At 43.6% G+C, this 26,668-nt stretch overlaps 2 protein-coding genes across 11 annotated transcripts in view; both read right to left on the bottom strand.

Moving 5' to 3' along the window:
- Positions 1-6,575, bottom strand: part of ZHX1 (zinc fingers and homeoboxes 1) — a 38,950-nt gene extending 32,375 nt beyond the window's left edge. For 3 of the 7 annotated variants that reach the window (XR_009759971.1, XR_009759970.1, XM_061605984.1), the window contains exons 1-2: positions 5,775-6,575; positions 4,286-4,451 (exon numbers count right to left, since the gene is read on the bottom strand). The gene's annotated coding sequence lies outside the window, so the exon portion shown is untranslated. The remainder of the gene's footprint in view (positions 1-4,285; positions 4,452-5,774) is intronic. The other 4 variants (XR_009759977.1, XM_061606003.1, XM_061606010.1 and 1 more) reach the window with 4 other exon arrangements.
- Positions 6,576-18,186: 11,611 nt separating this feature from the next.
- Positions 18,187-26,668, bottom strand: part of ATAD2 (ATPase family AAA domain containing 2) — an 85,610-nt gene continuing 77,128 nt past the window's right edge. For all 4 annotated transcript variants that reach the window (XM_061606038.1, XM_061606046.1, XM_061606055.1 and 1 more), the window contains 3 exons: positions 21,920-22,053; positions 21,280-21,408; positions 18,187-18,870 (listed from right to left, as the gene is read on the bottom strand). In XM_061606038.1, coding sequence (XP_061462022.1) covers positions 18,838-18,870; positions 21,280-21,408; positions 21,920-22,053 — 296 coding nt within the window. In that variant the 3' untranslated portion in view covers positions 18,187-18,837. The remainder of the gene's footprint in view (positions 18,871-21,279; positions 21,409-21,919; positions 22,054-26,668) is intronic.

The following is a 26,668-nucleotide window of genomic DNA, read 5'->3' on the forward strand; positions in this document are numbered from 1 at the left end:
GCAAGGGACCTTGGAAAGCAGTCAGAGTAGACATGGCTGGGATGGATGGACTATAAGTCTGACCAGGTAGAAGGAGGTACCCACTCATGCTCTATTGGTAAATGAACCTCTGCCCCAATCTCCCATCTTACCTGAATTCTTTAGCCCATGGCTGGTGAACTCCTGGCTCCTGAAGCATTTTTTGTGGCTCCCCCAAACCCCACCAATTTTGGCATTGGTGGCAAAAAGAAAAAAAAAATAAAGTCTACTTAGTAGACCAGGGTTCCCGATCTGGGGTCCATGGAAGTCACAGAAGATGGCACATGCATCGCATTAAACATTCATATTGATTTTTAAGGGTATTTTAAAACCTTCTTTCATTTCTTGCATTGTTTTTTATTGTATTATAACCTGAATTTTGATTAAAAATCATATAGCATCTGGCATAGTGCATTACAGTTGCTACAATGGGCAAAAAATAATAATTAAGTAGCTGGCCAAGTCTCTCAGCAATTTTCAAGTGATCTGTTGGGGGAAAAATGTTTGGGAACCATAGTAGCAGACGAGCCACAATTGCTCAGATGTGAAGGTCCGGGGAAAAACCTCGGAAAATTAAGAAAAAATGTGGTTTTTTCCTCCTATTTTTCCCAGGCCTTCACATCTCTACACAATTGCCATTATTCCTGCACCTTTTGCCTTCCTGAAGTCTGCTGGAGATTGTGGTACCAGGCTGGGCAGAAAGGGCTGCCACTTTTTCCACCTGGGAAGATTTGGAAACCACCAGCACAAGCTTCCCATGTCAACCTTGACAGAGGCTTGGTAATACTTGCCATTGTATTGGCAGAGATAGTGAAGGAGAGCAAAGAAAGGCAACTGACAAACCTACTAGCTGAGATCTGCACCTCTATCATACTGCTGGGATGGGCAGAGAGGTTAATACTTCTCTGCCAAGCTCAGTGTCACAATGGGGATGCATATCCCCTGCCCTCTCCACTCATCAGTGTAGCCTTTGGTGTCCTCCCATCTCCTCAGTCCCCAGCCCCCTTTTGTCAACTCCATGCCCGCTGAGCTCATTTGCATTATCAACCACTTCTTCTTAGCGATTCCTTCAGCTATCCTGCCTCCTGGACCCTCTCCTTTCAGCCTCCTTTTCCCGCTCCTTTTGCCTCTACCCTTGCTTCTTGCCAAGAGCAACACAGCTCCTCCTTGCCATCTGAAGCGTTCTCCCTGAGCCAAACTGACATGTGCTTCCTTTGCAGTGGCTGAACGGACTGCCAGCTTAATGACTCACTCTTTCCGCCTCAGCAGTTAGAATGCTTGTGAGCATTCCATGACATCAACACAGTTCTGTCACAGAAGGCACATGAAAGCCGGTGTCAATAATGTTCAACCTTATGCTTTCTTTCTTTTTTTTTTAAAAAAAGTCAGCCTATGAGAAAGAGACACAAAAAAGCACCTTCTAAGAAAAACTGGACAGAAGGAGTTTGGTGTGTCGTAAATGTGAATGTACTGCCTTCAAGTCAGTTCCGACTTATGGCGACCCTATGAACAGGGTTTTCACGAGGCTGAGAGGCAGTGACTGGCCCAAGGTCACCCAGCGAGTAGCAAACTTCAAAACAAAAACCTGCCCCATTAGAAATACCTACCAACTCTGACAGCAAAAATACACTGTTCCCTGCCTTTGGAAGCTTTATAAGAAGTTGCTGCCTGAATGATGATGCCAAAGGGGCAGCGATCCTTTTGGGGAACTGGAGGCCCAGATATTTGATCTGACTTGATTCTCGTCTGGTTTGTGGCAGTGGTGGCTTAGAACATCTAGGCCCAGAGTGAAACTGCTTGGGGCCAAAGGCAAATGTGGGCAGAGCAACAAATGTGAATTTTCCCTTTGTACAGTAGGCTAGTTTCTACACATACTCACACACCCCTCTCTATCCTCCATCCAGGCACGCAAGTGGCATTATCAGAGCTCAAGGACATTCCAGCCAGGCTAAGACATTCAAGAAGGATGCAAAGGAGGATGGGTGAGGGATATTGTCTGGGGACAGGAAGTGTGTGGTTTGGGAAGAGTCCCAAGGGTCAGGCAGGGAGGGCCGCCTTTGGCCCATGACCCTTACATTCCCCATCCCTGGTCCAGAAGCACTAATCTCGTAGAAAATCTTGAGCTACTGATTACCTCCTGCCTTTATTGGTGACTTCTAAAACTCAAATTAATACTAAAAAACACCTCAATTTATGTGAAACATGCTTAAAAGCATACTAACTTGTGGGCTGATCCTTCTACCTTACTGATGACTTTGAAAACCCTCTTCTACTGCAGGTTTGAATGCTTGATGGTGCAATGGACTCACATTGAAGCTGGTGTTTTTATCTAGATCAGGCCTGCACAATGTGTGTGATCCAGCCCACTGCAGAATGCCAGCTGCCTGCCTAACACACACACACCGTTTTTGTTTTGAGCATTTTGCTCTTTAGCAAGAGTGAGTTATTTTTGCTGTTCCTTTCATGAGAAATAGTTTTCCCTTGTTTGTTTTCTCTGGGTGCTTTCAGATGGACATGAAATGTAGGGTTGGTGCTCCCCATGCATGCTCGGTTTTTTTTGTTTTGCAGTGGTCACGTGTCATCACTGCTGCCAAAATGCCAGCCCATATCCCCCCCCCATTTACCCTGCTAGATGAAAATTCAATCAGGAAAAGAAAAGAAAATCAACCTTGTTTCCAACAACCAATTTCCCATATCTCAGCAACCTGTTTGCAAACCAAGCCCCCATTCTGGAAGTATCCTCTGTGAATCAGAGGAGCTCTTTTGTATCTCGGCTAAAATACACAGCAAGTGGGCTGCCTTCAGCTTTGTGGATCACAGGTTCTGCGGGCCTGCCTTAAGTTCAAATCCCTAAATCACTCCTGGAGCCAACTCACACAAGTTAATTCTAAACCCTCTTACAAGGTTGTTTTTGCTAGTATATATAAGAAAGGGCAAGCATTTTGCATGCCAGAAGCTTCCTAGGAACGGTAAACAAGCAGCTGTTTTGTACATGTAGATAACACATAAATCTGGAATGCAGGAAACTGCCTTATTGCAAGTCAGACAATTGGTCTATCTAGCTCAGTACTGTCTACACTGACTGGCAGCTGCTCTCCAAGACAATGGCATTTGCAGCAACAGAACCTAAAAGCAGGCCACTTTAAGCAGGCAGTAGTGACTCATCACCCCGCACCCTAAACTGCCCACAGGGAAAACTAACAGCTGATGAGATGTTTAGCAATAAGTTGGATACCCAGCAGGAACCTACTATCTTAGAGAAAACCAAAAGCTGCTTTTCGTACCTTCCTCACAGGTATTTTCAAGAACATGTCCAATACGAGAAGTATATACCACAATAGAAAATTTCAGCAAATATTACTATTCTTCAGTTTAACATCTGTATCCAATGTGGCACTGCTACTTGACATGGTCATCTAACAGCTCAATTTCTTGTTCTTTTTTTTAAAATGCACATAACCAAATAATACATTGCCCAACTCTTGATATAGTGCCAAGAATGGTGCTTTACAGCATAAGCATAGTAGTCAGGACTCTGTCCCAAGGCACTTGCAGTCTAACATTTGGTAATGAGGAGGGGACGGGAGGATGCAAGAGGTTAAGGAATAAATGTAAGTCACATACATGGCTTTTTCTCCTTTTTTACAAGAAGCAAAGCCTTCATAGAAAACATAGCTTCTGAAGAAGGATTTGATGAAGCAACATGTCTGGATTTAAGAAAGACACTGAGGACATAAAGCAAGTGTGGGCTCCTGCTGGGAGGAAGGGCGGGATATAAATCAAATAATAAACAAACAAACAAACCTTTGGCTCTCCAGATGTTGCTGAACGACAACTCCCATCATCCCTGGCCATTGGCCATGCTTGCCAGGGCTGATGGAAGTTGTAGTTCAGCTGTATCTGGAAGGCCAAAGGTTCCCCATACCTGACATAAAGAGTCACCACTTGAGAGAGCAGGAAGCATAGGGTGGTGGTACTGGAGAAGCGAGGGTCGCATGTAGGAAATAAGACAAGAGACAAAGAGCTTCAAAGAGAAGGGGGTTGTGTTGGTTGAAGAATAGGACAAGGGGGCAGTATGGCTTTTCACAAAGTGGAAGAGGTGAGTGAAGCAGCGTTCTGAAAGGAGATGTGGGGGAGTGATGTGTAGCAAGGAAAGGGCAGAGAACAGGCTGCAGGACTGAAGCTGAGAGATGACAAGAGGTTTTCAGCTGACTGGCCAGAAAACTCACACGCCCCCAAAGGTAAACTGGGCACAGCACCCAAGTACCTAGCGCTGAGTTCAGGTGTTCCTTCAGAGGCCATGGGGATCCTCTGCAATTATAAACTTCTTTTAAGTCTCCGGAGAGACTCCAGCTCTACATCCATCTGTTCTGCAGGGGCAGAAGGAGGTGCATCCGTCTAGCACAATGAGAAGGGCAGAGATATTAGGCACTCTGAAAAACAAAATTAGATGTACCTGCCTTACAAGCTGTGTTGGTAGCTTAGATTAATTTGAGAGAAAGAAAAGAGAGTTCTGTACAGGATTCCATAACCACCAGGTGGGTTAACTAAACAGTGTAACTTGTTTGTGCATATTGGATCTCCGAATTCTACAACACTCGATGATTCCTGTTCACTTTTGTACAGCTGCTAGGTGCTTGAAGGTCATATTTAGAGGTTCAAATCCTTGCTCAGCTGCAAGGCAAACTGGCCTTGAGCAAGACAGGCTTAGCCAACCTCAGGAGGGTCGTTGCGGGAACTCAACTAACACAGTCCCACCTATGCCACCCCTAAAAGAATGGACAGTGCAAATGTGACACATTGAATTCAGCTCATTTAATTTCCCTCTAGCCTGTTGGCTAATCACACACACACATACCACCCACAAAAATGCTCCCCCCACCCCCTCCCTCCTCAACAGCTAATGTACGTTGTAGGGGGATGTGCAGAAGATTAAAAAAATGCCCTCATTCTCAACATACATACATACATACACACACCCACACCCACACACACCAGGGTATCTGCACAGTCTGTGCTAGACAAAAAAAAAATTACACTACGTTTTTGCAGGGCAGATGGAGCAAAAAGGAACAGTAAGGATAATTACAAAATAAGTTTTTTTAAAAAATATATGCTCTCTCTTTCTACCACAAGGATCAAATTTTGATTGCTCCTCTCCCTGTCCACTTCCCCAGTTTCCTAACTCACTCTGAACCACCCTAAGGAGAGAACAAGACGTGCACCCAGCAAACAATAGAGGCAAGGAGCATTGACCACAAAGCACCAATAAATATTAAGGATTGCCATCCTTCCTTCCCATCTCCAAAATTTCTTTTAAATTTGTGATGAGAGTTCTCATTTCAATGTGGGTTTTTGTTTTGTTTTTGAGAGTTAGATTTCCCCCAAATGATTTACCCTTCTATTGGAGAAACCCTGTCTTCTTAAAACAGTGCCCCACGCAGAAGTGGGGACATGAAGCAGAAAACGGGGTATCTCTCCTCCACAAGCTTCTTTCCATACCCTACTACTCCAAAAAGTGTTTTTAAGACCCGTGGGGCAGGAGAGGACAACGCACATCTTCTTAAAGGGGAGCTTTAGAAGCAGTGGCTCTGGCTCTGCCTGTATGGAAGGGGAAAACGCTTTTGTAACTTGGCCCATCATTTTTTTTAAAGTCTGCTGGCCATTTCACACCTATGCCAAGACACACACACACACATCCCTCGCCATTCCCCAGCACCGACACGGAAGGTTATTAAAAATAAAGAAACCCCTACCTTGCAATATTTGCAAGCTGCTTTTAGCTCTCTGCATTTCTGCTCCTTCAGTGCTAGTCCGCCATCTTGCATTTAAAAAAAAAATCTACTGCACTTTTTTGGGGAGGGAGGAGGGATAGTGATGCTTGGTGAACTTTGAACTAGAAGCCAATGCTTGAAGAGGGGGGGAATCCCACCACCCCCATTCACCTTTTCCATTCCGCCTGGAAACTCGAGATTCATTTCAAGCCTCCCTCCGCCTGACATCAATGAGTTGGTTTGTTTTTTAAAGGGGTGGACGAGAGAAGCGCAGCGAGAAAACTGCGACTGTATCTGTCTGTGTCTCGCATTCACTCCTACACAACACACAGCGACAGAAGCAGGGAGGCACAACAGGGAAAGGGCGGAGCCAATCGAGGCGCTTCGCTTGCCTCCCGACTGTGGGAAACGAGGGAGCGGGTGGGGTCACAGCCCCATTGTTGGCGAGCGGACCCAACAGAAAGCAACCCTCTGATTGGCCCCGGGAAGGTTTTACGCTGGCCATAGGGAATTGGGGGCAGGGAGAGCAGGGGAAGGGGCTTTTTTTGCTTGTTTTTAAAAAAGTGATTTTCAGATTTCTTGATGCAGCGGCACGATTCTCCTCGCCAGCCCTAGGCGCGCGCGTTTGGAGAGGCAAGCTCAGGTGCAAGTTTCGAAGCGCAGCGGTTCAAGCCTCTCTCGGAACCGGTCCTGCCTGTCCTTTCAACCGAGAGATTCTCAGGGCCTTGGCTCTTCGACCTCTCCCGGTTGTATGCATTACCAGAGGCTGGCTTTCGGCAGCTGCAAACATCGACTCGCTTTGCTAAAAAGGAGGGGAGGCGGGGAAGAAGCGTTGGTCTGAAGAGGTAGCGTTGTTTCGTTCGTAAGAGCCCCGTTGGCTCTGATCAAAGGCCCATTTAGCGCAATACGGGAAGCTTAGAAGCAGGAGGTGGGGTGAAGAAGTAGCCCTCTGCTGTTGCTGTTCTTCAGCTATTGATAGTCAGAGGCATGCCCTGAAGGTAGCATAGAGCCATCATCTTTAGTAGCCATTGATAGCCTTGTTGTTGTTGTTACGTGCCTCCAAGTCGACTACGAATCAGTGACCTCCAAGAGCATGTCATGAACCACCCTGTTCAGATCTTGTAAGTTCAGGTCTGTGGCTTCCTTTATGGAATCAATCCATCTCTTGTTTGGCCTTCCTCTTTTTCTATTTCCTTCTGTTTTTCCAAGCATTTTTATCTTTTCTAATGAATCACGTCTTCCCATTATGTGTCCAAAGTATGATAACCTCAGTTTCATCATTTTAGCTTCTAGTGATAGTTCTGGTTTAATTTGTTCTAACACCCAATTATTTGTCTTTTCCACAGTCCATGGTATGTGCAAAGCTCTTCTCCAACACCACATTTCAAAGGAGTTGATTTTTCTCTTACCTGCTTTTTTCACTGTCCAACTTTCACATCCATACATAGAGATCGGAAATACCATGGTCTGAATGATCATGACTTTAGTGTTCAGTGATACATCTTTACATTTGAGGACCTTTTCTAGTTCTCTCACAGCTGCCCTCCCCAGTCCTAGCCTTCTTCTGATTTCTTGACTATTGTCTCCATTTTGGTTAATGATTGTGCCAAGGTATTGATAATCCTTGACAAGTTCAATGTCCTCATTGTCAACTGTAAAGTTGCATAAATCTTCTGTTGTCATTACTTTAGTCTTTTTGACGTTCAGCTGTAGTCCTGCTTTTGTGCTTTCCTCTTTAACTTTCATCAGCATTCGTTTCAAATCATTACTGGTTCCTGCTAGTAGTATGGTATCGTCTGCATATCTTAAATTATTGATATTTCTCCCTCCAGTTTTCACACTTTCTTCTTGGTCCAATCCTGCTTTCCGTATGATATGTTCTGCGTATAGATTAAATAAATAGGGTGATAAAACACACCCGTCTCACACCCTTTCCAATGGGGAACCAATCGCTGCTGCCTGTCCCGCTCCTGCCACTGCCGCTGCGGTCAGCCTTGGCCGGGCGGCACCAACGCTCAGGCGCCTGCTGGAGGTCTGGGGTGCTATGCTGCAGTTGCTGTAGCGTGGCGGGATCGGTGACCTGGGAAGGAGCGTGCGCACCGCAGCAGGCTGCAAGTGAATAGGCGGCTTGCTGCGGGTTGCAAGATGGCGCCCTCCCTCCGGCGGGCAAGCTGAGGGGGTGTAGTTCATCTGCAAATGGAGCCCAGCAGGGCAAGGAGGCTCCTGGCAGCGGGCACCAAGCGAACCCAGCATTGGATGGTGGCGTGACAGCCAGGCCCAAGAATCAGCGACAGAGCAGGCAAGCGAAAGCCTGTCTCTAAAACAGCCCCCAACAGACACCCAACCTGCAGATAATGTACAAAAAAAAATCACAATTGTTTTAAATCAAAGTGAAAAATAAGAGAGCTGGATTTAAAAAAAAAAAAAAGCTGAACTCTTATTAGGTGCTCTGCACAGAAGCACCATTGGAAGACATTCATATCTGCAAATCCCAAAGTCATAAAATTGCAAAATGGTTTAGTAAGTACATAATTTCTTCCAAAGAAAATGGTAAATCTCCAATTGGTCTCCAGATGTGGGTTTATCACTTCCCTGTCCAATTCACAGAGTGGTTTTTAAAGCTATATTCTTTTTTTTTAAATGGACAAAGTACATATTATGCAGTTGCTTTAGCTTTTTATATAACTCCTAATAAACAAACTCCTCTTTAAATCTTTTTTATTAGTCTATTAAGGAATGCATTCAATTTATTCTTTGTTTGTTTTCCTTTGGGGTATGTACTGTATGTGTATTCTTTACTTTGACACAATCCCTCATCTTACTTCTGTCTTATAGATGGGCCACAATATGTTACTAAGGTCACAGGGCATGGCCTGGAATAGTGCGGAGCTGAATCCTGACCCCTACTTTTATAAATGACTTTGCTCTCTCAATATAAGGCCGGTTTTTTTCTGTCTCATTTGCAAAAGGAAGAAATTTGCTGAAGAGTCAAGGAGGGGTTGGGATGATGCTTACCATGGGGTTGCCAGTAGGGATGTGGGAGGAATTTGATTCTGTTTGCATTTAAAGGCGAACCTACCTGATTCACACTTTCTAAGACAATACACAAACAATACACATTGAGGTTACACCCTGCAAAACTAAAAGAGGCTTTCTCCAACTTAAAAAGGCCTCAAAGTCTATTTAAAACACATACACACACACACACCCTTGGAATAGCATAGTGGATCATCAGAGTGCACCGACTGATGGTGTGTAGACAATCATAGTATCCAGCCAATATCAATGCAAATTTAGGCCAGTTTACACCTCGAGTGACCTGGTAGCTATTTCTGTGGTTCTTCCTCATATCTGGGTGATGTTATGGTGGGCTTTATCTATTGTTAGCCTATTCATTGAAAATAATCAGCATGACTACATGTGGCCCATTGGTTCTATCTTGAATATACCTTAGTTGTCTAACAACCATGAGTGTCTCTGTTGTGATCACTATATTTTGTGAAGAATAGGTCTAGACAAATTTGGAGGGTGAAATTTTTCAGTCTAGTAAACGGATTTTTTTGGGGGGGGATGCCCCTTGAATCCTTGCCATTTCACACCTCCCCATCTGTTCACTGCCCATCTCAACAGATTGTACTTTCTTAAGAAAAGGTTTTTCTAGTTGGCTACATGGTCAAGCCAATCAAGGGTCATGACACCAGTGTAACCAATCAGACTTGGTTACATGAAGGCCTATTTTTTTCTTGAAATATCTTCTCCCAAGTGTGGGCTTTGGACTCTCTCACTTCTTCCTTCCTCCCAGACTTGTATGTAGCAGAATAAAGTGGCTAGTTCTTAAGCAAATAAAAAACCACCGGGCAGCTTCATTCCTTCAAAGGATAGATAGCATATGTTGTTGCTGCCTTCCTCCCCCCCCCCTCCGGCCGGGGCTAACTGGGGCAAATGTCTTCCACCATTTTGCGCTCCTTGGGAATTTGTAGGTCAGACTTCTGAATTTGCACCACAGTCGGCTTTCTCCTTCCCAGAAATGGTCTTGAAATGATACTGTTTTGTAAGCTATTCATAGCTGTCTCTGTTACATTGAAAGAATGTGGGGGAGCCCCAACTGTGCTTTTGCCCCGGGCCCCGCACATGCTAAGGGCGGGCCTGTGTGATATGATCTCTGGTACCTCTTCCCTTTCTAAATCCAGCTTGGACATCTGGCATTTCTCGCTCTATATATGGCAAGAGCCTTTGTTGTAGAATCTTGAGCATTACTTTACTTGCATGGGATATTAAGGCAATAGTTTGATAATTACTGTATCCCCTGGGATCCCCTTTCTTTGGAATTGGGATGTGTATGGAACGCTTCCAGTCTGTGGGCCATTGTTTAGTTTTCCATATTTCTTGACAGATTTTTGTCAAAATTTGGACAGATTCAGTCTCAGTAGCTTGTAGCAACTGTATTGGTATACCATCTATTCCTGGTGATTTGTTTCTTCCAAGTGTTTTAAGAGCAGCTTTCACCTTGCATTCTAAAATTTCTGGTTCTTCATCATATGGTTCCTCTGTGAATGAATCTGTCATCCTTGCATCTCTTTTATAGAGTTCTTCAGTGTATTGTTTCCATCTTCCTTTTATTTCATCTCGGTCATTCAGTGTGTTCCCCTGTTGATTATTCAACATCCCTACTCTTGGTTTAAATTTCCCTTTCATTTCTCTAATCTTTTGGAACAGGGCTCTTGTTCTACCCTTTTTGTTGTCCTCTTCTATTTCTATACAGTATCATAATAGTTCTCTTTGTCCCTACATACTAGTCGCTGTATTGTTGCATTTAGGGTTCTGACTGTGTTCCTATCTCCTTTTGCTTTCCTTATCTCTTTAACCATTTGAAGAGTTTCTTCAGTCATTCATTGAGGTCTTTCTCTCTTTTTAACTAGAGGTATTGTCTTTTTGCATTCTTCTCTGATAACGTCTCTGACTTCATTCCATAGTTCTTCTGGTTCTCTGTCAACTAAGTTTAAAGCCTCAAACCTGTTCCTTATTTGATCTTTATATGCTTCTGGGATGTTATTTAAATTGTATTTTGGCTACTCTGTTCACAGGGTTTTCATGGTAAGAGGTATTCAGAGGTGGTTTACCATTGCCTTGATAGCCTTATTCTCCACAAATTTGTGTAATCCCTTTTGAAGCCATCTAAGATAGCCATCGAGGTAGCTTTATTGTGTGCATTGTGTCAAGTACTTCTTTTTCTTCCAGGTTCTAGGATTGTGCTAGAGGGAAAAACACTTCTGTCCACTTTCCCTGCGCCATGCATAATATACACCTCTCTCATGGCTCACCTTGTCATTTTTTTTTCTAAACCAAAAAGACCCAAATGTTGTAACCTTTCCTTGATTACTTTGGTTGCCCTTTTCTGTGCCTTTTCCAGCTCTAGAATATCATTTTTGATGTAGATACACTATGTCAAATGGATCATCTCTATCTATATGCTTGTTGATACTCTCAAAGAACTCCAGGAGGTTGGTGAGACCAGACTTGCAGAAGCAATGTTGTCTGTTCAGCCAGGCTTGTTCTTCTATATATTTGGTTATTTTAGCTTGTACAATACTTTCTACCAGTTTTCCCGGGAAAGACATTAAGCTAACCGGCCTGTAATTTGTGGAATCCCCCCTGGATCCCACTTTAAATATTAGCGTTACATTGGCCACTTTCCAGTCCTCAGGTATGGAGGAAGATCTGAGGGACAAGTCACTTATTTTTGTTAGTATATTAACTATCTCACATTTGAGTTATTTGAGAACTCTGTTGGAGGCCATCTGGACCCAGTGATTTGTCAGTTTTTGTTTTGTGTTAAGCCTAGAACTTTATCTCACATCACCACTAACTGCCTGTTTCCCACACTCCCTTCCTGCAAAAGTTCAGGCACAGGGATATGCCCTATATCCTCCACTGTGAAGACAGATGCATAGAATTCATGTAGCTTCTCTGCATCCTGCTTTAGCACACCTTTGACTCCCTCGTCATCCAAGGGTCCATTTGCCTCCCTAGATGGTCTCCTGCTTTGAATGTATTTAAATTTTGTTGGTGGTTTTTGTTTTTAGCAATGTAATCCTCAAATTCTTTTTAAGTATCCTTTATTGTCGTCTTGCATTTGTTTTGCCAGAGTTTGTGTTCCTTTTTATTTTCCTCCTTCGAACAAGACTTCCATTTTTTGAAGGAAGCCTTCTTGCCTCTAATAGCTGCTTTGACTCCACTCATTAAAAAGGCTGGTATCCTCTTAGCCCTAGTGGTACTTTTTCTGATCTGCAGTATACACTCCAGTTGAGCTTCTATTATTGTGTTGTTAAACAACTCCCAAGCATTTGGAGTTATTTGACCCTCTTGACTGTTTCTTGACTTTTTTTTACCAATCCCCACATTTTTGTGAAGTTTCCTCTTGTGAAGTAAAATGTGACCATGTTAGATTTTCTTTGCAATTGGACATTTATATGTATGTTAATTTAACAGCAGTATGGTCACTGCTCACATTTGGTTTGACAACACATCTCACACCAGGTTCTGGGTGCCACTTAAAATTAAGTCCAGGGTTGACTTCCGGGAAGGGTGACTTCGCCTGTGCCTGCTTTTGAGACGAGCTCTCGTCTCAGAAGCTTTTTCAGTTTTAAAATAAGTCAGAACGTTCTTTTTGACTGGTAAAGATTTTCTCCCGGGCAGGGAGAAACGTAGAGATTAACCACAAAAGCCTGTGTTAGTTGGGAGGACTGGATTTCATTAATTTATGAGAGAAAGTTCAGCCAGCAATGCCGGATGGATTTTCAAACAAGCTCTAACTGATTAAGCGACACGTTTATCTTTTCTTCAAAGAAAAACGGACTCTAACAGGCAAGCACTCTTCTTTCTATTTTTTTCATCTGGTTTAAATTGTTGCAGCAAATAGAGATTTGTCAATGAATCAGCTATAAAGAATTTCTGGGTGAGTTATAACTCTTCTCTTTCATTCACGAAATTAAGGAGGAAGAAATTGAAAAAGCTTATCTTTGTTTTGATTGCAAAAAGCTGACCTGGAATTGTGAATTTTAAAGATACAAACGGATGAGGGATTTCTATTCCGAGGAGATAAATAAATAAATTTGATTTATGAACTTTGGAGTATTATATGTCTGGGACTATTTTTTTTTGGTCTATTTCATTTTGACGAATCTGCTTGTTCACGACGCCACTAACTGTTCTGAAGCTGTGAGCTGAATTTGTTTTGCATTCCTGAACATACAAGAGATTTATTTATTTATTATTTTATTTAAGAAGTTTATATCCCGCTTCAGTTCCAAAGAATTCTAAGCGGCAAAAACAATAACATGATATAAGCACCTTATACAATGTACAATATATAAAATCAATTATCTCTCACATTATAAATTAAACGCTAACCGAAATAAAAAGGTCTTAACTTGGCGGCGAAAACTAGTCAGAGAAGGGGAAAAACGAATTTCCTGCGGAAGAGAATTCCAAAGGGTTGGAGCTACCACTGAAAAAGATTTGTTCCTAATGCCAATCCGATGAATTTGTGAGAAAGGAGGAATATTAAGGCCGGGGTCTAATGAAGATCTTACGAGGACGAGTAGGCTCATAAAACAAAATACAATTAGATAGATAGGGCCTAAACCAGATAACGCTCTAAACGTTAACATCAAAATCTTAAACTGGACTCGATAAGGGATTGGGAGCCAGTGTAGCTGTTTTAGAAGCGGAGTGGTGTGGACTCACCAACCCGCTCCTGTTAGCATCCTGGCGGCTGCTCTTTGGACTAATTTTAATTGACGGAGTGTTTTGAAAGGAAGTCCTGTGTAAAGCGAATTACAGATAAGGCAGGCTGTGTTGTCTACACTGTGATGTCATCAGGCCTGAAATATTAACACAATTGTTGCTGAAATAAGAAGTGGTGTTTTTTTTTCTTCGTGGTTTTAAGAATGGGAATCAAGAAAGTGGCTGAGAATCTGGAAGTAATTATGTTTCAGAAAATAATGGATGAGATTGAGATAACGAAACAAACCCTGAGACAGGGTAGAATGGAGATGAAAATTGAATTTGGCAAAATGAACCAGGAGCTTAAAGAAATAGGGGATCTTGTGAGAGAGGAGATTGATGAGATCAGAGATGAGAAAAGAAAAATTAAAGAGAAGATGCAAGCCCTGGAGATTGGAACAAATGTGGAATCGGAAAAAGACCTGGATTTTATGGATATTAGAGATAAAGTTTACTGTTTGGAATTCAACGTTGTCTCTGAAGAAATTAATGAAGATATTAGAGATATTAATGTCTTGGATAAATTTTTCGACTGGAATGATGTGATGGAGCTTGACAGAAAAAATCTATGGAATTAACTACAGACATGTGACAATGGACAAACTCTCAAGAGATGTGCCAGTGCATTATGTAAAAAAAAAGAACAGAGATATGACTTTACAACAATATTTCAGCAACATATTCAGAATTGATGGCAAGAAAATATTTGTGAGAAAGGAAATTCCCATTAGACTCTTATTATATGACTATGGCTATGACAGCAAGATTATTATGGGATACTGATAATGGAAGAATGGCTACTGAAATTATTGGATTAACAGGATTATTGAAGATGGAATTAACATTGATAATGGAATAATGGCTATTGAAATTATTGGACCTAACAAATTTGATGAGATGGATTAATCGATATGTTTATTTGGAGAAAAATTGATATATTTCTCAAGGAAGTGAAACCTCTCTTTGACTTTTTGTGGCAATAAAGTAATGTTTATGAGATTTGATGATTAATTAAGATAACTACTGGAGGAAAGTGATTTTGTAATATAATTTAAGAGACAGGATTGTTATATATTGTAGACCTATAACTGATTTGCGACAAATCGGAAGTCAACATTTTATTTTATTGTCTATTTTTGTTTTGTTATGTTTTTGAAAATTTGAATAAAAATTAATGATAAAAAAAAAAAATTAAGTCCAGGGTTGCTGCCTCTCTGGCCAGTTCCATGACCAACTGTTCTAGGGCACAATCATTTAAGGGTGTCTAGAAACATCACCTCTTTGTTGTGACTGGAACACACAGGCAGCCAGTCTATGTCAGGGTAGTTGAAGTCACCCATTACTACATTTCCTGGTTTGGATGCTTGTTTGATTTCATTTTTCATCTCAAGATCTCCCTTAATATTTTGATCAGAGGACAATAGAACATCCCCAGTACTAAATTACTCTTGGGGCCTGGTGTCACCACTCACAATGATTCTGTGGACGAGTGTGCCTCTTTTAGGGTTTCGAGCTTGCTGGAATTAACACTCTTTCACGTGTAGAGCGACACCACCTCCAATACATCCTTCCCTGTCCTTCTGATACAGCGTTTGTACAGTATCAACAGCCTTAGTACACGGCCACGAATGGGGCAGAATGTACAGTTCAAACAGCCTGGTACACGGCCACGGATGGGGCAGAATGTACAGTTAAAACAGTCACAGATGAGAATGTACAGGTTCAAATAGTTGCAGTAGGCAACATCAGTAGCAGAAGAGAATGTACAGGATCAAATAGTTGCAAGAGGCAGCAGCAGTAGCAGATTTAGTAGAGGAACCTGTGTAGGACTATAAGATCCTATCTGCAGCACACACACAAAGGGTACATCGTGCTGTGGGAGCTGACTTGAAGCCTTTGGCTCTGCTATCATCCACAGCCTTTGTAAGCTAGACCCCCTTTTCAGTACTGAATAGGCTAAACAGAAAGAGCGGGAAAAGAGGGACAAACAAAGTGGCACCCGTGAAAAGAGCGGGAAAAAAAATTCAATCAAAAATGGCGGAGGGACGAGGAAGGAGCAATGGTGGACACTGAGGGGTACCAGCAAGCTGAAATGGGGCTGACCAGAAAAAATAAATGCGAGAGAACGGCCTAAAATACGTTCTACAGCCTTGGGGCTGAGAGACGCAATTGCGGCTTTAAAAGCCAGGTAGGAGAGACTCTGCCAAGGAGGCAGGACGGCCAGCGAAATCCCTGTAGCCGTTGGGACAGTAGCAGGGAAACTGGGAATAAGCCGCAGCCGCAGACTCCTAGAGACCGTCGCGGCGAGATTTTTAAAGCCACGGAACGAGTCGGGGAAGGCAGAGCAGCCCAACTAATAAGAGCCGCTAAGAGGGAAGGAAGGAGAGCCGCAGCCGCAGGCTCCTGCAGGGGGAGTTTTGAAGGAACCGCCTCGAAGAAAAATGCTGCGGCAGTAACCGGGAAGGCGGCAACCCAACGAACAAAGGGACTGAAGACAAAAGGAGCCGCAGCAGCAGGCTCCTGGGGTAGGCAGCAAGCCGTAACGGCATGAAAAAAGCGGTGGAGCAGAACAGGAAGCTGCAGCCGCAAGCTCCTGGTTTAAGGCTGCGTCCGCCGCCTGAGGAAGAGGGAACCACAGCCGCGGTCTCCCTAAGGCGCCGTTAGGCTAGGTACTGGGGAAAAACACGGGCAAGGGAGAACCCCCCCAAAGAAATTCCCCAGGAATAATAAAACAAACAGTTTTAAACAAGACAGTTTAAGACAAGACAGAAGGAAGGAAACGCACAGGACTACACACACAAACCTCCCACCCTGTCACACAGATACACAAAAACTTATCTAGAAGCTACGCTATCAATAAATTCAAACTTGTACGGACGAAGGCAAGAATAAACTGGAGAGTGGGAGGGGCCTGACGCCCCTAGTCTTGACTTCAAAACATTCTTGCCTTTGGACGATAGGTGGAGCTATAACCCACTTGATGGCAGTCCTCCTATGGAAAATAACATTAATTAGGGATCACAACTACAAAGTACATAAAACATTAAATGCTACTAGTAGCATAGCATCTATGCTGAGTTCATCTGAATAGCCATGTATTGAGAGAGCTGAATCTGAAACTGTATTTCTAATGTGGTGCTTAATGTTATTTATTTATTTATTTATTTTATTTATTTTCATTTCTAAACCGCCCATAGCTAATAGCTCTCTGGGCGGTGTACAAAACAAGATTAAAATACAATATTAGAATAAAATCAGTAACAAAGAACAAAATTAAACTAAAAACATTGAACATAAAACATTGAACATTAAAATGCCTGGGAGTATAGCCAGGTCTTAACCTGGTGCCTAAAAGAAAGAACTGTAGGCGCCAGGCGTATCTCCTCCGGTAAGCTGTTCCACAGTTCGGGGGCCACCACAGAAAAGGTCCTAGATCTAGTAACAATCCTCCAGGCATCCTGGTGAGTTGGTACCCGGAGGAGGGCCTTAGATACTGAACGAAGTGAACGGGTGGGTTCATAGCGGGAGAGGTGTTCCACAAGGTATTGCAGTCCCACACCATGTAAGGCTTTATAGGTCAAAACCAGCACCTTGAATCTAGCTCGGAAACAAATAGGTAGCCAGTGCAAGCGAGGCAGGACAGGTGTTATATGCGTGGACCGATTGGTCCTCGTCAACAACCTGGCTGCCGCATTTTGCACTAGCTGAAGTTTCCGAAGAGTCTTCAAGGGCAGCCCTACGTAGAGCGCATTACAGTAATCCAGTCTAGAAGTTACCAGAGCGTGAACAACTGAGGCGAGATCATCACTGTCCAGATAGGGGCGTAGTTGGGCTACTAAGCGAAGATGGTAGAACGCATTCCGTGCCACCGAGGCCACTTGAGACTCGAGCGACAAGGAAGGGTCAAAAAGGACCCCCAAACTACGAACCTGTTCCTTCAAGGGGAGTGTAACCCCATCTAGAACAGGATAAACATCCACCATCTGGGCAGGGAAAGAGCTCACCAACAGTGTCTCAGTCTTGTCTGGATTGAGTTTCAGTTTATTAGCTCTCATCCAGTCCATTATCGTGCTCAGGCAACGGTTCAGCACATCAACAGCCTCACCTGAAGAAGGTGAAAAGGAGAAGTAGAGCTGCGTGTCATCAGCGTACTGATGGCAACGCACTCCAAAACTCCTGATGACCGCACCCAGAGGCTGCATGTAGATGTTAAAGAGCATAGGGGGCAAAACCGACCCCTGAGGGACTCCACAATGGAGAGTCCAGGGTGTCGAGCAATGTTCCCCAAGCACTACCTTCTGGCGACGATCCGCTAAGTAGGAGCGGAGCCACAGCCAAGCAGTGCCCCGAACTCCGCGAGCCTCCCCAGAAGGATACCATGGTCGATGGTATCAAACGCCGCTGAGAGATCAAGGAGAATCAACAGAGTCACACTCCCCCTGTTCCTCTCCCGACAAAGGTCATCATACAGGGCGACCAAGGCTGTTTCAGTGCCAAAACTGGACCTAAAACCGGATTGAAACGGATCCAGATAATCGGTTTCATCCAAGAGCGCCTGGATAGTTCATGTTTCAACCGGAAATAAAAAGTTAAAGAAAAAAGTCTATCATTCAACTGTTAGAGTACAGAAATTTATTTTGTCCATTAAAATTGAACACATTTATATATTATACAACATTTAGAGCACTGAAGAGATTACAAATTGTATTAACACTGGAAGAATTAGTGTAGTGACAAAAATGTAGATGCTGTTGAAAACTTGAGGAAATAGAATACTAGAATGTTCTGTCACTTGGTTTAATAAAACCATGTGAGATGTTAAGATACCAATTATATTTTAAAAAAATAGAGGTTCAACATATATACATGATTTAATTGAAAATATATTGAGATAAAATAGTGTATTTGTTCAATTTACAGAGAAAAGTGGTGCAAACTGTAAATATTTTCAAAACCTTAATAAAAACACCCACCAAACTAGTTGTTTTTTAAAACACACACATTAGCATCAGAAAGTTATACAACAGAAGTTTTTAAAAAGAAGGAAAAACCAAAGCATACTATACAGAATGTTAGGCACAGTGGCAAGATCACTTCCCTTCTTTAGTTCTAGCTTCCAATTTGTTATATGGCTATGGCTTTTGCACCCATGTTCAGTTGAATCAAAAACGTTTACATTAGTTAAATATATTGTGTGCAGTTATTTGGTCTCAAATTAATTGGTGGATAACATTTCAATCAGAAGGTTTCATTAATAGATTTAATTGAAGGTTGCAATTTCTCTTGTCATTTCCTGAAAAAGAAAAGCATAAATGACAAAAATCAAACAGCATTTCAATACATATTTTTCTAAAATATCTTTGTAACTTAATTATGTTATCTAGAAATGATATTTGCAGATTTACACTGTAAAGTTTCAGTGGGAAGAGCAGTTGCTCTCTTGTATTTCAATTCAAGGTGAGGAGCAGCAATTGTGGGATAGTTCCTCATTATTTTGTACACACGCAGTGGCCTCATTCACACCTCACAGTAAAACATAGTTATATCATTTACTGTGAAGCACAGATCTGAGCCACTTTGCTCTTCCCCACTAGCATGTGGAAGAAACAAACCATGATCCTTCATTTAATATTATGTCTAGCCTGAAGCAGTGATATGTAAAGCCAAGAAGAAACCGTGGTTATAAATTGTGGAGCAAAACATACAAGTCTATTTCATATGTTTTGCTCAGTTGCAGTTATTACAAAGGGGCCAGAAAAGACCTAATACACCCTATTACGTAGTCTTTCCCAGGCCGCTCTTCTGACTACCTTGTGGGAGATATGAAACAAGGACCCTGGCTTAGTGTTATATCCAAACCAAGAATTATTAAAAATAAATAAATGTGAAATCTTTTTCAACACATCTTTTACAAATTTAGGCACAATGTCTCATACCACTAGTTCCTCTGCCCACATGAAAGCTGCCCTAAGAAATACTGAGGCACTTGCAGATGCTCTAAAAGCTACAGCATCTGCCTCGAAACTTCGCCTAAGAGCATGTTCCACTCTTGTCACACCCATCCTCTTGGGGCCCCCTTCCCCCTCTGAGGGAATAGCAGCAGAAGAGCCCAGAGCAGCAATAGGGAGATCAACTGCTGGGACATGAAGCTGTTGCCTAACGGTCTGAGAAAAACTGTAATGCTTCCTAGCCACACAAGACACTACGTATTGGGATGTGCCCATTCAGCTTTCCAAGCAGTGTCAAACCTGTGGAAAAGGGACCAAGAAAGCATTAGTTTGAATTGATGGAAAGGCCTTCTTTGCACCAATGGAAGTGGATGCTACAACATCCTGTGGTGCTGCCTCCTCAGTAGAAAGCCGAAGTACCCTGAAAGTCTTAATCAATAGAGAATGGTCGAACTTAGAGTCAAAAAGTCTCTGCTGAGTAGGAAGTATGTCAAGTTCTTCCCTAAATAATTCCCCCTCCTCTTGACGAGGATGGGAAACATCAATTTTGGAGTCAGAAACACCCTCCCATTCCATTGTGCAATGACCCGCAACAGCAGGTTGAACTGGAAAAAGCACTGAATCATGAACAGAAGGTCCCACCATGTTTGCCACTGTGAGTGATATGGACAAGGCTTGACCCTCACCTGTGTCTGCAAGAGATACTAGGAGCGCAGCCTCTACATTGGATACAAAAGTGTCCCTAGACCTCCTTGAAGGAGGCTCCATGCGTGATGCAGAAATAGATGTCAGCAACCTGAAGTTCTGAGGAAATACATGTGCATACCCAGGACATAAACTTGGGGAAATCACCCTCTGGGGGAAAAGGGAGGGTTTCACCCTGAAAAGAAACCATGGTGTCCCTCCTGCTATGTACACTAGGTGAGGGACAAATTGCAGCCCTCTGATAGGACACACTAGGTAAGGAGATACTCGAGTCCAAGCCATCTCCCTCCCTACAAAGTCTTTGCTGACGTTCTGCAATATTGACAGGGGAAGCCATGAGAGACTTCAGGCTGCCCACTATTAAGCAAAAAAAATAGTGGGAACTGCCAAAGTGCGTTCTGCTCAGAAGTATGAGAACTGCCGTCCCTCCCACTGCCAACAGGCAGTTCTTAACCAAGTGCTCAAGAAAACTTATACTTGGAAGGGCAGATATGCAAACCCACTAGGTACCAAAGCGTTGCAGGACATGCTGGCCAATAAAACAGCTCTAAAGGTGGCCACAACCGCTTGTATCAATGCAACTGTCCAAACTTTTTTTTTTTTATTAAAGGGAGAGAAAAACCAGGCAAGCTCCCACTCAGTTCCAAGAGGTTGCTAGGTACACTGACCAGATAAAACACCGCAAAAGGTGGCCACAGCCACTGGGAGCAACAAATAGTAAAGCGGCCAAAGCGAAGGACCCTGTCACTGACCGCAGGCAGGGTCAGTCTGGAAATGGTGGGATGACTCCTCCCCCTGGAGAGCAGGCAAAAGGAATTTGGACCCTGCCTGTCATTCCAGTGGGAGGTTTTATCCTTATGACAGAACGTCCTCCATTGCCAACATGGAAAAGGGCATTTCACTTGAAAGACTACTAGAACTGTAGGAAAGTTAATCCGAAATACACACACATGCAAGAAATTTAAAGTCTTGGTATCTCTGAAATATCAATCATGCAATGGGATGCACGGTTAGAAGTCATAAGACAACATCTGTGTAAAATACCATACCCGCATCAATTCGGTTTTATCATAGTCCCTGCGATGTTGATAAATACATTGGCTGAGCAAGGCATAAAGTTTTTCCAACTGAGTTATAGTGTAGTTCGTACTTTTTTCAGTAACTGTTTTCAGCAACGTCTGGGAAAGAAAAGTTTTAAAAAACAATCATTTTTCTTTGAGTTCTTAGTCACAGAGAGTAAGATGTTGTAAAGAACACATTGAGACATGGGGTACAATGCAGAGGCCTAACTGTATAGTATAAGCATCAGAGTTGGTTCTGAATTTCTCTATTCCCCTCCCCACTGCAATAGATTAGTCTAGATTACAAGTGTGAAAGACTGTTGTGAGCATGCATAACTTTCAGTTCAGTAGACTGGCAACAATCTGTGCATAGAAGGGCTATAGTTTTACTTCATTTTCCTGCTGCGATGGTGGGAAATTGGAGCTCATTAGCAATATACTATTACTTGAAGACCATTTAAAATAATTGAATTTTCTGTCAGTTTTTACAGTATTACCTGCCAAAGTATGCACCCATGGCAGCAGAAACCACATATTATCCTAATTTTAAGATGCCTTTGCATTACTATAATTATTTCAGTTATTTCTTATTAATTCAATATTCAGAATGAAGAGAATGTGTACTTACATTAAGCTTTTCATAGTCAACAATGAATGGTTGTGTTTGCTCTGAGAGAATCTCCATGGCTTTTTCAACACTGATGAGATGTTGCTGTTCTACTTGAGAGCGCCTTGCACGGGTCATGCGAAGCATACACACATCTAGAGTAACAAAAATGAAGCTAGAATAAGCAGTACAACTACTACTATGGAACCAAAAGGTATAACATTCTATGTGACATCAGGTATAGGATGGGTGGGCATGGCTTGCCCTACACTGCCTCGCAGGCCAAGTGGAAAGGCCTAGCAGGCCAAGTCCAGTCTATAGACTGGAAGTTCCCCATCCCTGCTTTAGAAAAACTCCTCTTTCAAGAATAGAATGAAGAGATATAGGATGTTAGTTTTGGCCCTGCTAGAGCCAAAGAACCACCAGCACCAGCAAATGTTGGAGAAGCCATGATGGACCAAAATGGATGACAGTAATGGAAAAATTCACATTTGTGCAAGGTGCTTGGATTTTTTTGCTGAATCAGTGACAGTCATGCAAGACACTGGCATAGTGAATGATAAACTTGAAGTTAAATAAATAAATCATCATTAAACTAATAAGATGGAATAGTTTGTTGTTACCATAAACAGTGTTTCTTCATGGATGACAAGAGGTCTCCAAGTGGGTAGTGTAGCTCCCCCTACAGCTCAGAGACAGGAAACGCTTCAGCGAATGTTTTTTGCTCCCCTGTTGCTGAGGCTCAGTTTCATTCTTGCTAAGCTCCTGCAATCAGCCTCAGTTTGAAAGGGAAATATGAAAACATAACACATGCAAACATAACATCCATCAACATGAAAGGAATAAATGTGTTATAAGCAAGTGAACTGGACAATGACCCCAGGTATATGAGTAGTCATGGCACTCAGTGACGCAGCCCCATCCTGCCAAATATAGCAAGAGTGAGCCTTGCAGACCTCTTGTCATCCATGCAGAAACACCGTTTATGGTAAGAACAAACTGTTCCTTCTCTCATGGATGACAGAGGTCTCCAAGTGGGAAGTACTAAAGCTATAAAGCTAGGGTGAGTCAGATGGAGGCAGGACCTGTTGCAGAACCCTGCAACCAAATGAAGCCTCTGTTGAGGCGTACAGAACAATTTTGTAGTGCCATGTGAAGGTAGTAGAAGACGACCAAGTGGCCGCCTTACATATATCTGCCATCAGGGCATTGGTGGAAAAAGCCGCTGAAGTAGCAGCCGATCTAGTGGAATGTGCTGTAAGATGCAACAGTGAAGGCAAAGTGTAGGACTTCATACGCTAAAGAAATGCAAGCTCTAATCCACTGAGCAAAGGTGGCACGTGACACCCTCCCCAAACTAGCGGGGTGGAAAGACGCAAATAGGGAATTACATTTTCGAAATGACCTAGTTATGCTAAGATAAAATTTTAGAGCACGCCTGACATCTAGCAAGTGCCACACCTTCTCTCTGGGGTGGGAAGGGTTGGGACAGAAAGAAGGTAGGATTACTTCCTGCTGCCTATGGAAAGCTGAGTTGACTTTAGACACAAAGGCTGGGTCAGTTCGCAGCATCACTCTATCTCTGTGGAAAGTACACAGATGTTTCTCGACTGGAAGAGCCTGCAGCTCAGATACCCCGCGTGCCGTCATAATGGCCACCAGATAGATTTGAAAGAGAGGATTCTCAGAGGAACGGACCCCAACAGCTCAAATGGAGGCTTCTGAAGAGCAGAAAGGATGGTGTGTAGGCTCCAGGATGGAAAATGATGAAGAACTGGAGGATGAGGGCAGTGGCTCCACAAAGGAATTTTTTGATTAGAGGATACAGCGCCCTTTGCTCGTAAAATAGATAAGGCTGACACCTGCTTCTTTAAAGTATTCGGCCACATGCTCATCTGAAGACTATCTTGCAGGAACAGTAGTACCTCAGCAACCACCACTGCTTCTGGACTGATGCCACACTTGTTGCACCAGATGGAGAAAGCCTTCGACGTTGACTGGTAGCTGCGAATGGTGGAAGGGTGTCTTGCCGCCAAGATGGTATTCACTACTGCCAGGGAAATTCCCAATCTTAACAGTCCGTAGTGCTCAATTTCCATGCGGTCAACCCAAGCCACTGAGGATCTGGATGTAAGAGAGGGCCCTGATGGAGCAAGTCTGGACATGCTGGTAGGTGAAACAGTGGCGCCTGTGCCATTTGTATGATGTCCGAGAGACAGGGATGCCTTGGCCAATAAGGTGCTATGAGGACCATCCGATCTCCCTCTGCCTGAATCTTTTTCAGTACCCTGGACAACAGAGCAGTTGGAGGAAACGCATAGAGTAGGCCTTTGGGGCAAGGGACTGCCAGGACATCCTCTGCTCCGCTCCACGACTGCAATCAAGAAAAGAATCACTGTGTCTGATGATTGTCGTCCGAGGCGAATAGATCCAGTATGAATTTGCCGAACTTTACTTGAAGGGACTGGAACACCTTTATGTTGAAAGCCCATTTGCCTGAGAAGAGCCACTGTTGGCTCAGCCAATCTGCCGTGACATTCAGGTGGCCCTGAATGTATTCTGATGTGACCGACGACATGTGCTGTTCTACCCACAACAGCACTGCAATCAACTCTGAGTTCAGAGTCCTTGAACGGGTACTTCCCTGCTTGTTCAAATGGGGCTGAGTCGTTATGTTGTCGGTGCATATGAGAACGTCTGGTAAGCTGAGGATGGCCACAAAGTGCCTGAGGGCCAGATGTGCTGCCTGTAGTTCCAACCAGCTGATGCTTCTGTCCGCCTGTAATGGCGACCAGTGACCCTGGCAATGAGCTCCCCAGTCCTGGAGACTTGCATTGGTGGTAATGACTGATCGAGGTGGATCCTGCACAGGTACTCCCCTTTCCAGGTTCCTTGTCGCCGTCCACCAATTGAGGGACTGTTTGATCTGTCAGGAGAGAAGGACATAACGGTTGTTGCTGTGTGCAATGTTGTCTTGATAACGGAGTAGTCCTTGAAGTGGCCGGGAGTGCAAGCGAGCCCAGGGAGTAAACCCTATTGGTGATGCCATCATACTGAGCAGCTTCGCAAGCATCATTATGTCTGCTGACTGAACTTGTGTCAGAGTGAGGGCTAAGGTGGAGATCTTCTGAATTCTTTATGGTGACAGGGAAATGAACTGTTGTGCCATGTCCAGTCTCGCTCCTAAGTGTATCAACTGCTGAGAAGGATTTAGGTGACTATTTTGAGAATTCACCAAGAAGCCATGATCCTTCAGGTGTGCCAGTGTTATCTGGACATCTCAAGCTCGCTGAACAGAACTGGAGCGAATCAGAAGATCGTCTATGTGCAGACCTTTTATTCAGAGACCCGTCACCGACTCTTGGCACCGAGGTGAGGCCGAATGGCAGTGCTTTGTATTGGAAGTGGCTTTCATTGTAGTAGAAGCGGAGCAGTCACCAGTGCGATGGGAATATAGGGATGTGCAGGTAGGCTTCCTTCAAGTCCACTGATGCAAGAAAATCCTGGGGCTGAAGAGCTTCCTGTATAGATGTAAGAGTTTCCATCCTGAACTTCCGCTGGGCAACAAACTGATTTAAAAATTTAAGATCGAGTACTGCGCGCGAGGATCCGTCCTCCTTCCCGACCAAGAAGACGACAGAGTAAATCCCTAAGAAAAACTCTCCTGAGGGCACCTCCTCTATTGCAGAGTTGTCTAACAGGTGACGATCTTGTTCGAGACCACTTGTTGCTTCTCCACTGATTTGGCCACGGGAGAAGGAAGAAACTGGGCAGGCAGGTACTCCATCAACTCTATCTTGTAAACCTCTTTGACAATTTTCAAGACCCACTTGTCCCGGGTAGCGTCCTGCCATTGGTGGAAGAACTGACTCGGACGTCCCCCCACTGGCAGCAACCCTGCTGAGTCAGAAACACTGTTGGTTCTGATGTCCCTGCCGCGTTTGATTGGAGGTCTGGGAGAAAGAGGCCTGTTGTGGTTTCTGTTGGAATCTCTGCCTGTAACAAGAAGAATGTCCACTTCTGAAGTCACGACCTTGTCCCGCAAACCTACAGCCGTGAAAGGACTGATAAGGCTGAAAAGAGGCGAAAGGTTGTTTGTACATTTTTTTGTCATCCTGCTTCTGGGACAGCATCATCTTCTTTTTGTCCTTGGACTCTACTAAAACCTCCTTCAGCGCCTCGTCCCCGAATAACTTGGAGCCTGAAAAGGGAACTGAAACTAAGTTAGCCTGCGAAGAGGCATCCACATCCCAGTGGTTGAGCCACAGATGCCTTCGTGCCACCATGGCTCTACAAGAAAACTGGGTAGAGCCCATAGTAGCATTGGCTATAAACGTTAGTGGTCTGGAGACCTTCAGTAGAGGCTTTCTAACTCTAGCTGGGTCATGATTAACGTCATCTAAGAAGTCCTCCACCCATAGCAATGCTGCTCTGGCAAATACTGAAGCTGAAACAGAAGCACATATTGACAGTGCGTTAGCATCATGAGAGCATTTAAGAGCCGCATCAGACTTACAGATCCCGTTTGTTGGGATCCTTCAGTTGCACATCTCCATCCTGGGACAAGAGAGCACAGGAAAGTAGAGCAGAGATTGGCCCATTCACAGCCAGGATCTGCAGTTGGCCCATGACTTCAACATCTAGGACATAAAACTTATTTGTGTAATTAGTACCCTATCTGCGCTGAAGAGGTGAACCCCACTCTAACATCATTATAGTCTTATTTATTTATTATTTGATTTATATCCCACCCTTCCTCCCAGCAGGAGC

Source organism: Rhineura floridana, chromosome 1, assembly GCF_030035675.1.
Source record: "Rhineura floridana isolate rRhiFlo1 chromosome 1, rRhiFlo1.hap2, whole genome shotgun sequence".
Taxonomy (NCBI): Eukaryota; Metazoa; Chordata; class Lepidosauria; order Squamata; family Rhineuridae; genus Rhineura; species Rhineura floridana.